The sequence below is a fragment of the Eutrigla gurnardus genome (assembly GCF_963514095.1).
Source record: "Eutrigla gurnardus genome assembly, chromosome: 1".
Classification (NCBI taxonomy): Eukaryota; Metazoa; Chordata; class Actinopteri; order Perciformes; family Triglidae; genus Eutrigla; species Eutrigla gurnardus.
In genome coordinates, this window is record NC_139915.1 from 27,967,992 (window position 1) to 27,985,664 (window position 17,673).

Consider the following 17,673-nt stretch of genomic DNA (forward strand, 5'->3'; position numbering starts at 1 on the left):
TAAGTTGATTATAATTTGGTGGTATATTTTCATCTGTGATTCCTACATTCTTTCATGCTTCGTCGACATGCCTTTTGGATTTTACCTCGTTCAAATCCTAATTTTTCAAAAGTGAGTCCTTCTCTGTTGGCATCTACTGAGACGCCATATGTCAGTAGCAACAGATATCTCAGGGTAGTTCATATTTTAAAGATTATTTAAAATAAATGGGTTGAATTACTGTCAAAATGTTGTGAAAATATCTACTCATTAATCAGTACTAGTTACAACATTTATAGGCGGTTGGAAGTTTTAGTGCTACAATAAATTAATGTTACACTTGCCTAAAGCAATTATTGTTCTACCTCAGACTAAATCCATGTTAATTCTGTAATAACAAACATACGCTTACTAATTCCATGCACGTGTTTCGACAGTGTCGTGTAGTTGTTTGTGATATCTGGTGGTGCACGTCGAGTATATCGCTGCCCGAGAGACTTAGTTTGAATCCCCAGAGTGACTTCTGTTGGCTCAGAGGCTTAACAGCTTGTTAATCAGTGCCCAGTTGGCTGTTGCATATTGGGAACATCTGGTTTTAGATACCCGTACCTTCTAGAGTATTTACATTGGCTTAGGGTGAATGTGCTATAAGGTGCCAAAATCTTTGAAAGGATATTGTCAAGTGTGAAGTGTCTTTCCAGAGAAAATACATTGTAATGGAAACCCAGAATGCATCAATGGAAAAACAGTATGTTCTGTTGCTTTTCAGATGGGTTTTATGTGGAGCAGCCATTCTCATATTTATTAAAACACCAGTCAGATGCAGTCATAGTGCCGCGTCTATACAGCGTCACGTGCTGCATCATGTCTCTCTGATACGAGGATGTCTCCAAGCCAGCAATTTGCACAATGATACAGGCCACGGCTGCTCTGTCGGTGGGTCTGTGGTGGAGCTCCTGCAGCTTGGTGTTGGGCCAAAGGCAGCAGCGGACTAATGTGGGTCGCACCGGCAGCCACTGGCCTGAGGGTTATTTATCTGGGCATGAAAGGCGGTACACAGGAAACCCAGCAAGTCTCTGACCTTGCCTTAGAAGCTGCTGATATTACTGGGAATATTAAATAGCTCTGCCACATTAGTAGCTTGAAATGGAAAGTGGATCACCTCCATTCTCATGCTTTTGCTCCGACACTTACCTTCAGCATTCGCTCATTTCTCGAGTCAGACTTTAGTCTTTCCGTGATTGAATCTTGCGATGTTAATTTTAAATGTTCAAAATCTATCCTAGCATTACATCTTCATGGCACAGCCCCTTTTATGCTGTGAATTACTGACAGATTTGTATTTATTATTCATACACCTCTCTGTTCCCAACAATCTATTTCCAATCACCCCTTTAACGTTTCTAGATAAACAGAAACTTTAGGAGGATGTTTGGGCGGAGGATCAAACAACCAGCTGAACATGTGAACCATTCATTTAACAGGAAATGAGCAATGTGGAGAATGTGTCAATATTTACATGAACAATCTGCATGGCAGAGATGGTCATTTATTTTTATGGAGGCATTTCATGAAACAGAACAAATGGTCTATGTGCCAATCGAGGTGTGATTTACTCCTGGTCACTTGTCAGACTCACATAATGCCCTGTGGTGAAATTGTGATGGTTTTGGCACCTGTGTCACAGTTACTTGAACAGTGGTGGTAGATATTTAGTTTGCTATCTGTTTGGACAACCTATTAACGTTCCAGAATATTCAGTATCTAAGGAATGCAGACAACTACACATTTCTTTTGGAGGAATACAGCTGCTCAACATCGACAGTACTGTACGTTAGTCCTCAGTTGAACCGCCACAGCCACTTTCCCAGTAAGTCTCACCGCATCGACTAGTTTAACCGCAAGGTAGTCAGCTGTTCGTCTGCCTGGTATACTATACTATACTACTATAGTCAAGTCTAGAAGGTGTGTGTGCATGTGATGGGAATGAAACAGTAACATTATAGCTGTGGGGGTAGCAGTGCTTTGTGTATACAGATTATTTGGCGGTGAATAAATGTCAAAATGCTATTTTATTCTTGTCTATTTATTTTAACCGATGGCATGAATCGGGTCAAATACAGTTAATTATAGACATACCTAGTTATCGCGTCAATGTGAAGAAAGAATTGGACGTGAATTCGACATGGGTGACAAATTGATGCAGACTCCCGTCCACATGAGTTGAACTGCATTCAACTCCATTGAAAGATTTGCACATACGCCAGGAAATCCGCTTCATAAATGTACAGAAATGCAACAAAAAGGAGCGATTGGAGGAAATAAGTGTTTCTGATGAGTTCTAAGAAAAATCAGAGCAGAAAAAAATAGTTATTTTTTATGGTGGAAAAAACGAGTCCATACGAGGTGCTGTCCGACCACGTCGTATGGACCACACTCCATGTCCTGAGAGGCATTCATGGCTTTCTAAGTTGACATGAAACGTTCCAGAAATAGTTACTTGCTTTGCTCAGCTGGTTAATGACTGCATAAGTGTTACGAAATCAAACCACAAACCGCCGCACGACAAGCTTTCGTATTTGAACCCACTCCAAACCAACACGTTGAGACTGAGTTGACAATCAACTTAGTAAATCTATCAAATCTATTCAGCTTTCAAAATGTTGGTTTGTTTTGTTTTTTAAAGCCAAACTTTTGTCTCCATCTAGCTGACACTGTTATTGTTTTCCTTGGATATCCAGGAAAAGCAAGCGTCTCCTGTGAGATGTGTTTATAAAAGACTTAGCTGTTGCTTTCCTAATGGCAGGCTGGTACATATTGTTACGCCTGGGAAGGACACGCAGTCCTTGACATCAACTAGTTATGTAATGTGGGTTACTCGATTTATCTTGGCAATACAGATGAGTATTTCTGGGATACCAGTGAAAACAGATGCTGCACTCGCAATTAATGCGTTATTGGATAACACCGCAACAATACCGGATAACAGTAATCACATTAAGAGACTGCTTTCTCTGCCTAATAGTGAGTAATAGCACGCTTCTCTTCATTAATATATGCTTAATGTAATCTATCCTGCACAATCACATACTTGTGTTCATGAGGTTGGTTGAGTCCGCTTAATAGCTGCCAATGAAAAAGCAGAGTTTTACTGAAGAACCGTCTTGAATTTTACCTCCGCTATCCTTTTGTTTGTGGTTTAATTAAAATGTTACAGGTTTTTTCCAACTTTGTTGAGCATTCCTTCACCTTGCTGTTTACATTAAACTAAGTTTCTCCTTGCAGGAAGAAAAAAAGAGTTAACTTGACGTGACCCCCAGAGTGAGCTGAGAGTGGGGTCGTTTAGCATGAGGGGGGAAATCGAACAAGCCCAACAGTGTGTTGACAAGAGCCACAGAGATGTAAGAAGTGGGGGAGTTTGTGGTGGTTTATAGCAGAGGTCTTTGTGCTTTCAGCTCAACCCTGAAGATTATACTGTGAGAAAAAACGTCATTTTCAAGCAAGCATCTTCAGCTCCTATAAAAGAAACCTCTGTGTCTCATAAACATAACGTTTGCTAAACTTTCCCTCCTGCTTAATTTTCTTCCTGCATTTTATTTACCTCTTTCACATAATAGTTCCCAATCAAAGTTGGTATATTTGGGGATTTAGAGCATCAGTGAGCTCTGGCTGAAACATTAATGGAAAGAAAACCGATCAACGCACGCACACATATGATAGGTTTGGCAACTGGTGAGACAGAGATCAGCAGGAGATTAGGTTGAAGATGGATGAACGGAGAGAGACGGATCGAGAGGAAGTCAGAGTGGCAAATGGTTACGTGTTTTCCCCTTCTCCTTCGCCAAAAGAAAATATCATCACCTCCAAGTCCTCACATAGTCCTCCTCCTTTGATGGAAATTTAAAAGCCAATAATGCCATCACCATTAATTCGCCGTAATGGTTAACCTAGTGACATGCAAAAGCTGCTGGGAAAAATACCTCCTCCAATTGGCATTTTAATTGAAAACAGACTCTCACTGCTACTTTCTACCACCTGGTACGCTGTCAAGATATGTGAGAGCAATTTAAGTACACAATCGGGAAAACAGATTTGCTTTGATCAGGTCCCACAGGAGCCTTTACTTTTTTTTCACGCTCTTGCTACTTGTCAGGTTACACTTCTACACGTCCATTAACTGCAATATCAAAACAAAACCCCCTTGCTGAGTATCTCTAACAATCTTATAATTCACCCACTGCCACCTCCCTCCCCTGGAAAACAGACTAGCCAATCATAACTAAGCATCGGCCAGCTCTGACTGGGGTCCAACCACTATATGGGCCTGCTCCATGGACTCTCTTCCATTAGCTTCAGATTCATTTTCAGGCTGGTTTTGTGGATTCTGAGCTAGTCATGGTTGTGTAATGGTGATACTTGCTGACCGGAGACGTTGGAAGGAGATATCCGTTTCTGTAATGTTGCATTTCTACGTGTATATTACCCATGGTGCCAACATTCATGGTCGCTCTGACAGCTTGACGGAGTTGTGGTGGGGGTCTGTTGCAGTTTCAAAATATTAGGTATTGATATAGTGCAGTTTCTTTTTGTAATTTCTTCATAAGGACATTTTCAGAGGCTTTTGAGCTCCTTCACCACTGAATGCAAATCACAGATTTGTCCAGCTGTCATGCATCGGCTTTCGGCCTGTCATATGTCATGAAGGTGGTCGCGTTGATACGACGTTGATCAAGAAAAACCTGTCTGGGTCTGCAGACGTCTGATGGCAGAATGTCAGTCATATGAGACAGCTGCTCTGCAACACGTATACAGTTTATATGTGTGTGTCTGTGTCTAGACTGGCTGAGGGTGACAAACAGACACAAGGCATGGTAGGGATTATTTCAATGATGAGTAAGGATGAGAGTGCAGCTGCTTGTTGCCTTTACACCAGATGCTGAGGTCATATCATTGTGACTGCAAATGTTGCTTTCAGTACAGATGTCCATGAAGCTGATTAGGTACAATACGTCAGGTCATTAATGGCATCTCCTCCTCATCTTTTCTTTTTCAAGGCTTCCATGACTGCTTCAATATCGACACAAAGAACCCCAGGATCATCAAAGGCCCCAAACAAGCCCAGTTTGGATACACTGTTCAGCAACACGTGGCTGCTGGAGGAGAAAAGTGGTAAGAGGCTGATATGATTTACAACACACTGCTGCTTTGCAAAATATTATAGCTTTGTGACTTTTTTTTTTGACCTGTAAAATACAAATTGTACATTATTTTGACTTCTGACACCACAGTGACCGCTTGAATTACAGTGACAGTGTCATCTATGTTGTAACATAAATATCACTTATTGTGATGCACGTTTGTGATCTATGGCTAAGATAGAGAGGTCAAGTACATTACGACTGTAAAACACATGCTGCGGCAGACAGACTGTCCGTCTTGACGGTGAGACATTTTTCACCAGAAAGATAGTGATCTACTGTACTGCTCCGGCAGTCTGTGCAAAGTTTCCTCCCATTTATTTGTGCTTGCAAAGCAAACTGTAGTTCTGAGCTGGATACCTCACATTCATCACGTTACCTCATAGCACAAACAGACTACTGATGCACACTATTATTAGGCCAACTGGCACCGTGTGGTGGCCAAAAGTAGTCTCTGGCTTCCACAGAATCTCTGGTAGCAGACAGCAGTGCTAGGACCATGCTGAGTTCCAGCTGTGCTTCTGTGTGTGCTTGTATAAATCATTAGTTCTGTTTATATATATCTTTTTTTATGTGTGTTTTGTTTTGTTTCTCTCTGACTACAATGGCTTCCAGACTGGCGTTTCCAGAAAACATTTTAGTCGTTTGTTGAATGCTTAAAACCTTTGGTTTACAAACTTTACAATCAAATAACGACTGTGCCGCCTAAATATCTTCATTCGTTAGGTTGGATGCTGAGCCGTGGTTCACATCGTGTCTACTTCAAACGATCAACCCTGTTTTGACCATGAAAAAATAAGATATTTCCCTTTCCATACGCACAGTCTCATATATTTGTTGGGTTCAGACAGACAAAAGCACTGCGTGAGGAAATGCAGCCCCCTCATTCATCTGAATAAGAGTGCTGCAGTGATAGGCCTACAGAAAATAACCGCAGGGCTGTTTGGCAAAAAAGTAGAACCTGGCTCAACTTTTGCATCAATGCAATATAGCTTAATTCAGAAAAGGGCGTTGTGTTGGCCAATTAAAGACATACGAACTGACATTGCTGGTACGTTGTTACGTAGATGCTGGATTACGGTTGACCTTATTTGTGCGACGACTGCTGCTGTGCTACCTTTCCAGAGCAGTAAAATCATCCCTCACAATAATGTTGCCGTGTTTTGCCATCAGAATCATGATCACATACATGGATCTGGACTCAAACTGGGCCTTTTAGGATCCTATTGTCATTATTTTACAAGTACCAGTTCAATAACTACCTTTTAAATTAACATCAACTTGATCCAAACTCTACTGGGTACAACGTGTGTCCAGGTAATGAGCGTCCAACGATCTAGTGGGGAACCTCAACCATGAAGTTCATAAGATTCAGGAAAATACTCACATCAGTGACAACATAAGCGGAACATAAGCGTTGTCTGTGGTCATCTGATTATTCTGATAACATTGTGGTAGAAGCGGGCTACAGTTCATTAAGATTTTATCAGTCATCATTTCTCTCAAAGACCAGCTTGATTGTGTCATTCTAAACGTAGCGCTGTGATTTTCTCTGCTAACATAATAGGACCAGTGTATAGGAAATGCCTCACAGCAGGGTTTACTTTCCCAAGTTATCCATCCTGTGTGTGTGTGTGTGTGTGTGTGTGTGTGTGTGTGTGTGTGTGTGTGTGTGTGTGTGTGTGTGTGTGTGTGTGTGTGTCTGTGTGTGTGTGTGTGTGTGTGTGTGTGTGTGTGTGTGTGTGTGTGTGAAAAGAGCATTGTATTCATATAAAGAAGCTTCAGAATATTTCACATGGGATTGAAATCACTATATTCTGCTGCTTTATGTCATCACTGATCACAAAGTCTGGTTCTAGCATCCAAGTAAACAAAGCTAGAAGCTGAAGCATTCCGATTTTAGACTAAAGATTTTAGGGTTAAAGTTTAATTGCAGGTGAGTTTATTTGAGATAGGAGGAATAGAATCAAGCTCAGCTCAGGCTTGTGATGGTTAAGTGATGTCTGTTGATTTTCATTTTCTCTATTATTGTCAACAAAAGCCTGTGAGAAGACCAGAACCAATCGATTGGTCCTCCTAACAATGTCTATGGAGCCAAATCATGATGTGGCTTGTTCCTTTGTATTGAGCCAAAAACTCCCTGGAACAGCCAAGGAACGATTGAAAAGACATCAGTTAGTCACACTGTCTCACTCGGAGAGATGTCCTGTCACTGTCATAAACGCTCACTAATATATTAAATATGTATTAAAATAATCCCCAATAAATACACACTTTAATTGTGATTGTGTCATTTGCCAAAAACTACTTCTTTTAAAAAAAAGTGCATCCTGTTGTTCCAGATTTATATCTTCAGAAGGAACCACACACAGTCGGACAGTATTTAAACACATTGTTGGTTCTGGTCTTTTCATGCAAATCAAGCTACAGTCTGGGGAGTGCAAACGTGTGTGTTCTTGTTGTACAGACAGGGCCAGTGACAAGGTGACAAACTTGGAGAGTAAACAGAGCTGCCGGCTCATGGAAGCCAAAGTATTCCTCCTGCACATGTCATTTTCAGAGTTGATTACACTGTAAAATCCAACGTCTTTACCAGTCAAAGCAACCGTGACTACTGGAATTTAAAAGGTCAATACAATACACTATTTGTAGTGTGGAAGATCACTAATGTGCTGAAAATGATACAAGAAAAGTTTTCTGTAAATGCCTCTTAATTTTTCTATGTTAATGTTATAAAGCGGCGTTTCGATATTGTGGCTATTTAGTATACTGCCTCACTCAACCTTCTGTGACCCACACTGCTGACTCTCTCCCGTTTTTGTTAACGCCTTGCTCATGACTCGTCCGTCTCCCCGGCAGACAACACAGCTGCATGCAGCAAACTCAAGCTGTCGAGTATATTTGTGTTTGTGTCTGTGGGAGTTTGTGTGCGATGCATCGTCTGACAGTTCCCAGCTGTACCCAGGAATGTTGCAGGATCTGGAAAAGATGTGAGAACGCTCATTATCTTAGCTCTTCATGTTCAGGATCGTCGTGTCTATCACCAGTGGGACCATCCACTATTTATCAGACCGTTATAGGAAGTATTCAGATTATTTACTTAATTAAAAGTAAACATACTATAACATAAAAATAGGCCGTCCTTACAGCGAGTCTTCATTTATGTACCGTTTATAGATAAAATTATACTTTATGATTGCACTTAATTAAACATTTTTGACAGATTGTTTTCTGCAATGAAACAAATAACTTACAAAGCATGTGTGGAGTGAAAACAAGTATAGGAATTCACTCACACCCAATGGCAAGATTCAGTACTTGATACAGTAATTTAATCCAGTTTTTTTCCAGATCAGCAATGCTTTGTTGTGGAGAAATGATGACTTTGGCTCCACACGACTCCCATTTTCATGCGTGTCTGCTAAGAGGTTTGAGAGGAATTTGTATTTGTTTCCCCCAAGATTAATGTGTTGATGACTCGATGAATTATGCTGATTAGGACGGAGTCTGTTATTTTTGGTTTCAAGCGTATGAAAATGCATCTTTGAAGTGCCAGACAGCCACTCTGCAGTGGAACATATGCTCACCAAGTGACTTCAGGGGGGCCATTTCTGCTGATCGTCTGGGTTTGCGTCTGGGTTTGCGTCTGGGTTTGCGTCTGGGTTTGAAGCTTGTGTTCGCTGTATTTACAAATGGGACTTCATGCTTACGTTTCTCAATTAGAGAACTGCATTTGAGTGATACGTCCTGTCCAGGGTGTACCCCGCCTTCGCCCAATGACAGCTGGGATCGGCTCCAGCCCCCCCGCAACCCTGAATACAGGATAAGTGGTAGAGGATGGATGGATGGATGGCATTTGAGTGATAGGCTCATTTTAAATTGCAATAGACCATCTATGCAGTCAGTGACCATGTATGCCTTTTTAGCTCTCTAACCTTCACTTTCCCCTCAAGTGGTTTCACCTCAACTGAGCCTTTGAGACAATTTAAATTGTTACAGTTACTGATGTTGCCTGTGAGCATCTGTACTGCGATGCTGTCAACTTTTCCAGTCGGTTTTCACGAAACCGTGAGCTCTGTGTTTGGATAGAAACAGGATCACAGCTGGAAAGGGACTAAAAAAAAAAAACTTGTTATGGCCCGAAACTTAAGTAAGATAGGCATCCAGTTCAATTCAAAAGGATTTCTTTGAGGACCAAATTAAGTTTTTATTGATTCTAGTGTGCAAGTTTTTGACCAGAGCTTTTGTGTATCTGTATAAAAACATATGTATAGAAGACTTGTTTCACTTATCCAAATGTGATATTTAACTGACATGGGAAAAAAATAATATTCTCACTTGTTTTTGCTGTTGCTTCAGAGACATCAAGGAGTTGAGACATCTTAGTCAGGTCTGTTAACAGGTTCTGTCCATGACTGCTGACGGAGCTACCAAGTTGAGGAAAGGTCAAGAATGTGTAATTTCCTCACGTGTCGACTGAGCATTGTGATGCTCGAGACACTCTGCAAGAGCGGACACTCTTAGGGGAGTTGGGAGGAGGCCACTTCACCTCCCAATTGCCAAAGAGCTTGAGGTGTTTAAACCTGATGGGATACACTGACCTGCATTCTTGTGCCGTGCGCCACAGAAGCCTCCCCCGTTCTGTTCCCACTGTTTATTTTTCTACAGTTGTACCAAGTCTCCTCAGTGGAGACCTGACCTTTCACTCTTCAGCTCCACAGAGAACCACAGGGAGTCTGTGAAGTCTTTCAGCACTGACCTTAAATCCTGTTGCCTTTCTTAAGCTCCTTCACGAAGCTGCAAAGAAAAGTGTTTTTAGCGCCTCCTGAGCTCGTTAGGAAAACAGATTCTATTTATTGACTTTTGTTTAGACGACATTTAAGTCAGAGGATAGCTCCCTGTTAGATTGACTATAATGAAAGCCGGACACACTAATTTCATCCAATCCATCTAATACCTTTTTAGATATGAAGGAAAGTGATGGACTGACATACAAATATTAGCACTAGCATTGCAAAAAAAATATATACATCTTTATAATGGGACCTAGACAGCTCATTGTTTGAGCAACATTCTTTGTGGGACAATAACTTAAAGGAACAAGCATGTTCTACCTTAAATGTCACTGTCTGGTCAATGCTCTCAAGTGAAGTAGACACGCTAAATGAATATCCTTGGCAAATGATCATTACTACGATTACAATTCCTCAGTATTATGAGGCAGTATAACAAAAGAACACATATCCAGTCAATGACGACAAACGGAATGTGATGACCAGGCGGGAGTCGTGACATCGGAGGAGCACGCTCATGTTTGGAGCAGGGATGTGGTTTCACAGCTTATTCGTCTCTTCCTTCCAACTATGAAAAAAACATAACCACATTAATGACAGCCTGGGCTTTGGGATGGCGCTTCCTCAAAACCCCAAAATCCCGGTAACCATTGTAGAATATGTCCACGCATTCATTTTGGGTAGAAGCTATTTCTTCCAGTGTCATTACCATTCCTCCAGTGAGGATGCACCGAGGCTAGGATTCGACCCTAATGAGCCCTGGAACATGATTGTTTGAACAGCTTCTGGTGTAACTCAGGAGGTCCAGAGACGGGCGTCCAAGTCGGAGGCAACAATGGTCCCTTTTCAGCAAGGTAGCTGTATCCTGACCTGAACTTGTGCTGCAGTTTCTCCTCTTGCCAACAGACAGCCATAAGTGAAGTCATAATCATGATATTAATAGCTATTAGAAATATGAGCCGTTTTGGTGAAGACATCCTGGTCAAAATGACTTCCAGAGTCTTTGAGACTTTAAAAAGAAAACACTGAAGCTGACTTCCATATGAGTCGCTCTTTGATGGACTGTTTGAACAACATTTCCTCTTGTCCGACATCGCAGCTGTAAAATGTCAAAATCAGAACTAATGTGTATGTGTCCTTAATATAGCACACATCTCGTGTATAGCTGCCCTAAATTAAGCTTGCATATAAAGATGACCTGCCACATGACATAAAAAAATAAACTCAAGACTGAAAGTTTGTTTGTGATCCCGGAAACAGTGGTTAAAACAAATCTCACCACAAGGTCCGCTTCTGTTCTGGGACTTTATTTTATCGCATGGTCTGCCTCAGCAGGAGTTTGCCCAGTTTTCATGAAATTGTATATTCAATTTCCATGCAATCTTGACTTTATTCATCCCTGCTAGGCCATAGTCCTTCTGGTGATGAGCTCTATGCACCAGTTATGCTCTGTTTTACAGTACATTGCAGGGTTATGGCTTTTATAGCACAAGCAGATGAAACCATTTGACATTTGAGCTGAATCATTTTAAAGTTCTGGTCGAGTGCAAAGTATAAATGCCTTTTTCAGGCTGTGCTCATAAGACGTACAGAAAGACAGAAAAGATTTCTGGACAAGGCATTACTGTTTTGGAGAAACGTCTGATTGGTTGGTTGCATATCTAGTGGTGGTGTTGTTCTGACCTGATTAGTTTAATGGTGGTTGCAATGATGAATACAGGCTTTGTGTCTGAAGTAATGTGTTCTGCAACAAATGCATACATTGTATCAAATGCATTGTTAATAATCAAGTGTATACTTATTAAATGCCTAACCTCTACTGAAATCATAGACATCCTGTTATTTCATACGAACCGTATGCCGTTCTATAATTGAGTTACACCTTTCTGTTACCAAGAATGTTTTTGGGGGGGATTTGAAGAAGGTGGGGGATCATGAAGCTGACCTCGAAATCCTAAAACTTGAAGATCTGTCTTTCTTTATTTATTAGACTTTGACCTAGAAGTCCACGCGGGAGGTTGGACACAGTCTGCTTTTGCTATAAAGTGGTGTCAAGTGTCTTTCCTTTGGGGCATCACTCGCCTGGGAATTTTCCTCTGCCCGCTACTTTCCCTGTGATTTACACTTGGACAGCAGAGTTGTATAAATTCCTAGTTGACCATCTTGAAGCTTCTCCAGGAATGTGATTAGTTTACAAATTCCCATGGCATATTTGAATTAGTCAACGAGTAAATTGTAAAATGTTGCATTTATGTAGCACTTTTATCCAAAATGATTTGTAGTTGGCTTTTTATTCACTCATTCTCTGCCTTTTTATAGAACAATTTAAATCCATCCATCCATTATCAGGACAGGTCACACATAGAAATGTAGAGACAGACAACCATTCATGCTCACATTCACACAATCAATTAACTGGATTCTCACTCAGGCCCCATTGCTGTGATTTATACTTATTAATTTAGTGTTAATTTAAATCTAACGCTAAATTACAGAGTTTATTGCTAAGATTTGATGATGATTGAAAGCATTATGAGGACAGTTTACTCCATTGTCAGGATGTTAGGTATGGTCTATTCTTAAGATTATACAATAGAGCTGGAGGTGTTATACTGTGTTATTAGTGCTGTTTTCTGTATTTTTTGTAAATGCTCATGTGAATCTTTTTAAGGTTTAGGTCAACTGGTTTAATACTTTATACTGTATCATGGGTTGTACTGTATGTACAATGTAGAAAAGGCCCAATGGAACAGAGAGAGCTGATGTCAAGTTCAAGTATGTGTTGACATATATGTGAAAACCTGAGGCCATTTGGACAATTAGCCTTGTGACTGTGACAGTGTTGATATGTACAAGTAGGAAGGCATTTTATCTCAAGATAAGAAATGATGAACACACATCACAAGACATAGTGTGGAACCCTATGGGCCTTTTCTGAAGACCGTCAATAATGAATAAAACGGCTCGAAGCCCCTTTTCGTTTTGAACATTGGAGAGTTTGTATCTCTGACATGCATGTGAATTCTGGCTCCCTCTGAAGCCCTTTATGCCCTCCATCGATCCTGAAGTAAACACGCCTGACGACTTTATATTCTCCAACACATCAAGCCATCTGAAAGCTTTTAGGGACTTTTTATAAGACCACACTGACCCCACAGAGGAAACCCACTGGGAAGTCAAGTGCAGGACTGACTCCTCACAAACGCTACATCATGTGAAAAGAATGTCCAGCACTCCAACAGGCTACGCTTTGAGGAAATACTATAAGTGTCTATGACGACAAAAGTCCTCTGATTGAGCATTCTTCAGAAAATTAAATTGTTATTTCCTTCACGTTTCCCAATTAGAGCATCATTGCGGCAGTGATTGATGGGAGAGTCAATGCTGTTGTATTTACCTCAAAGCTGTACAGGGACATTGGAAGAGTAAGAAATTGGCACACACTTTGCCATATTGGCAGTATACACGGGCATATATGTACTATGTGCAATATATGTTAATGTTTTGTTAATGCAAAATAACGTTGTGTCTTGAGGATCTGACTTGCAGGAGCTGTCTGGTTTTACTGGGTGAGACTCTGTGGAACTATTTATGAATGGGAAGTCTGGTGCTGCTGGACATAATTAAACATGCTTGGTTAACATCCGTGGATAAATATACGTTTAAAACCCTCTAGGTGAGCCCATGTGTTTTTCTGTGGGTCACCGGTGTTAACAGCCTGTCGTATTTCCTCAGAGGTTTAGACGCCAGACAAAGACTCTCAGATAGAACAAAAGATTGTTTTCAGTCCTGCTCTTCTGTCACCAGTTAACTGTTTCCAGACAATGAATAACAACTGAGACATCGTGTAAAGCACACTTTTAATATTGTGGCACTAACTTTGGGATTTTGTGTCATTGCAGGTTATTAGTGGGTGCTCCGTATGAAATGAATGGCCCTTACCAGACGGGGGATATTTATAAATGTTCATTGAGCCGACGAACCAATGGGAACAGTTGTTCCAAGCTTAACTTAGGTAAAGTATCACAAAACACCACTCAGTGTTTCACCAGAGAATCATACCATACTCTACCCAAATAACCGCAATAATTCTGAATGTAAAACATCTGGATGTATGCATGTATAAGTGTTTATGTGCCAGCACGCTTTTTCTGCATGTGTCTCAGTAAACATCATGGTGGCATGTGTGAGACACAAGTGTGGGTACCATACCAATCATTCCACACTTTTACAATTTTTTTTTAAATGGTTTATGGACATTTCCACATGTGTGTTATACCGCACATCTCACCGCATGCTTCTTCATACCGGTTGCACGTGTGCGGTGCTGGTTAGGAAAGGCACAAGTAAACGTTTAGGTCTCAGGATGGAGACGCTGCTTTGGCTACCCAGACAGCAATAACAAACCAAAGTCCCAGATGGTGGAACTTCTGTTTGGTCTCCGAAGGATAGTGCATGTATTTATGTGTATACGAGTCTGTGCATCCAAGAGCCTCTCAGTGAGATTGATTTTCCCTCAAGGAAGGATATCTCTGACCAACGTGTCGGAGCGAAAGGACAAGATGAGGCTGGGAATGACGCTCACATCGAACCCCAAAGACAACAGCTTTGTTGTGAGTTAAACACCCGTTGCCATTACCTTCTTGACAAATAGCATAACAGTAACGGTCTGTTGCTGCGGAACCGTCCGGGTAAGTAAGAACACATTTAATAAAATAGCGATGGTCAAAATGGAAAAAAAGCATCCCACAAGATTGTCTTTTGATTACACAGTAGTTATACTGCAGCTCTCCCTACGGATGTTCTCTTGAGAGCATGAACCTAGCTTTCTATAATATGCTGAGGTCAATGATGCTGCTTGTATAAATGCTTTCTTTTATATTTCTGTATTTTTTAGGCCTGTGGGCCGCTCTGGTCCTATGAGTGTGGCAGCTCCTACTACAGTACTGGCATATGCTCCCGAGTCAACTCGAGCTTCAAGTTCTCCAGAACGATTGCGCCGGCCTTTCAGAGTAAGCCTTCAAGTGTTTTTTTCCTGTTTGACAAACATTCATGGACAGTTTGTATCAAATCGGGATTATTTCCTCATTTATGAACATCTGTTTTCGCCATGTGTGCGCTCATGATTTGAGTTTCTTCTTTAAATGTTTTTCAGGATGCGAGACCTATATGGACATAGTGATTGTTCTGGACGGCTCAAACTCCATCTACCCCTGGTATGAAGTGCAGGCTTTTCTCATCAACATTCTCCAGAAGTTCTATATTGGACCGGGTCAAATACAGGTGAGTAAGAAAGAAAGGAATACTGCAAGAAGATACGATAATTGGTTATGTTTATGTTGGATATTATGTTGGTTTATTTATACAAAAGTATTTTCTTTATCTCCGCAAATTCTGGCAGCTTTAATGTGCCTGTGATATATTCATGAAAGTTATGCCAAGAGAATAATATATTCAGTCATTACTTTAGGTGACTGCTAGAAGACAGAGCTCGAATTGTGATAGATAATTGCCGTCACACAGGTTGGAGTTGTTCAGTATGGCGAGAAGGTGGTCCATGAATTTAAACTCAGCGACTACAAATCTGTTGAGGAAGTGGTGAAAAGAGCACGCAGCATCGACCAGCGAGGCGGCGAGGAGACCAACACAGCTCTTGGCATCAACGTAGCACGGTACTAATGATCGGCACTACTTTACTCCTCCTCCATTCTGTGATTCGCCTTAATGAACATATCAAACATGTTCGCACAGCTCGGAGGCTTTCAAACAAGGAGACCGGCGAGGCGCCAAGAAGGTGATGATAGTGATAACCGACGGAGAGTCACATGACAGTGCGGATCTCCAGCAAGCCATCGAGGACAGTGACAAGGATGGTATCACCCGTTACGCCATTGCCGTGAGTCCACCTGAACTATTATTTACCTTTTGATTGATTGCTTTCTGATGGCACATACATATCCATTAAAACACCATAAACATTAATAAGGTGACCTCATGGAGTTCAGTGAAGAATGAAGCCAAAATCACTTGAGCCCCTGAAGAGCTCCAAATGCTGTATAAGTGTAGTGAAATGTGTAAATGATGTCCTCCAAACCACATGCTTCTTCGGTTTGGGCCACTGCTGGAGCAGCTAATGGCACACATGAATCCATCCACTGAGGTCATTTGGTTGAAAACCGACTGGAATTTGGCGACAGCGCTGGCATTGGTGCAGAAAACCTAAATCATGTCAAACCTCCTCAAAGAGCACTAATGTAAACGTGTTTTTAAAATGTGAGTGCCGAAACATTGTTTAATCTGATCCTCACAGGTCCTCGGCTACTACAAACGTCGTGGGATCAACCCTGAGGCCTTCCTCAATGAAATCAAGTACATTGCCAGCGACCCGGATGACAAACACTTCTTCAATGTGACCGATGAGTCGGCACTGAAGGATATTGTGGACGCACTCGGAGAGCGCATCTTCGGTTTGGAAGGTCTGGCAAGGAATTCATTACAACAATGTTTTGTCAGATATTTTTGTCCAAAATAACTCACAATAAGTGCATTCCTCTTAAATAACTAAAACAACTAAATGTGTGTTCAGAGCAACAGTGACAAAAAAAATAAATCACTTTCTCTGTTTTCTATCATGGTAAATAACAAATGTTGGTTTCGGGACAGTTGGTTGGATAAAATAACCAATTTGGTCACTTTGGTCTGTGGAAAATTATCTTTGTGATTCTTTAAAGGGGAAATCATTTGTTGATAATTTGTAAATGATAAAGGGGTTAACAAGATAAATCAGTCATGAAAGTAATTATTTATTGCAGCCTGCTAAAATGAGTAGCTGAGAATTGAATAGTGGTTTGAACTCTAAAAGACCGGCTTGTTTACGCAGGGACCAGTAAGAACGGGACGGCGTTTGGCCTCCAGATGTCTCAGGCTGGATTTTCCACGCACTACGTCGAGGTGAGTCTGACGTCTGCTACCACATCGCCTCATATTATCTGTCAACATGTAGAACAACGCTCTCAATTTCTGGCGCATCATCAACTCCTCCCCACAACCTGCCATTTATCGCTTTCCAGTCCCCCCCCCAACCCTCCCCTCCCCCCTGGAGTGCCTGCTGTGTGGGCCCCAGAGGTTTAGGTCATCCTGATTTAGGAGCCCCTGACAGCAGAGACAGCCATTTTTCCACTTCACTTGGTAATAAGACACCACTTGTTCCCCCGGGAAACATACTGGTGAGACGCTGAGACGGTTCTGCTGCAGACTGGATTGTTTTTCCTCCTCCTTAACTTTTTGTATCTGGGAGCGGATAGCTGCAGGTGTGATGACTTTAAGGGTGACGTAGCCAGAAGATGGAGATAAGACGCCTCCCTTCTACTGTACCTGCTGTTTCTTACCAATTCAAATGGTTTCTCTTCCTCTCTCTCTTGCTGGACTAGTGCCAATGCTGCCACTTTGATTTTCCAGTTCCCCGTGTGATTTGTGAAGGGAGGATTTAAATATATCCCATTGATGATGAAAATAAATATACAGCAGAATTTGCAGCTGGGTGGCAGGAATGGCTGGAAAGTCTGTCCACGGGGCCAGATTCCAGAGATGCTCGGCAGCAACAACCTGAGTGTCGAGAGTAGGATAACTTATTGGAAAGAATGTCGGGACTTTAAAGGAGAAAAACAGCACTGAAAGCCCAGATGGTTTCGCTAAATGTGACG

The 17,673-nt window shown here is 41.4% G+C and overlaps 1 protein-coding gene across 1 annotated transcript in view; it reads left to right on the forward strand.

Moving 5' to 3' along the window:
• itga11a (integrin, alpha 11a) overlaps positions 1–17,673 on the forward strand; it is a 40,984-nt gene that overhangs the window by 3,267 nt on the left and 20,044 nt on the right. The window contains exons 2-10 of the mRNA XM_084015211.1: positions 5,034–5,148; positions 13,873–13,985; positions 14,492–14,583; positions 14,868–14,982; positions 15,126–15,253; positions 15,494–15,642; positions 15,722–15,866; positions 16,281–16,446; positions 16,851–16,921. Coding sequence (XP_083871337.1) covers positions 5,034–5,148; positions 13,873–13,985; positions 14,492–14,583; positions 14,868–14,982; positions 15,126–15,253; positions 15,494–15,642; positions 15,722–15,866; positions 16,281–16,446; positions 16,851–16,921 — 1,094 coding nt within the window. The remainder of the gene's footprint in view (positions 1–5,033; positions 5,149–13,872; positions 13,986–14,491; positions 14,584–14,867; positions 14,983–15,125; positions 15,254–15,493; positions 15,643–15,721; positions 15,867–16,280; positions 16,447–16,850; positions 16,922–17,673) is intronic.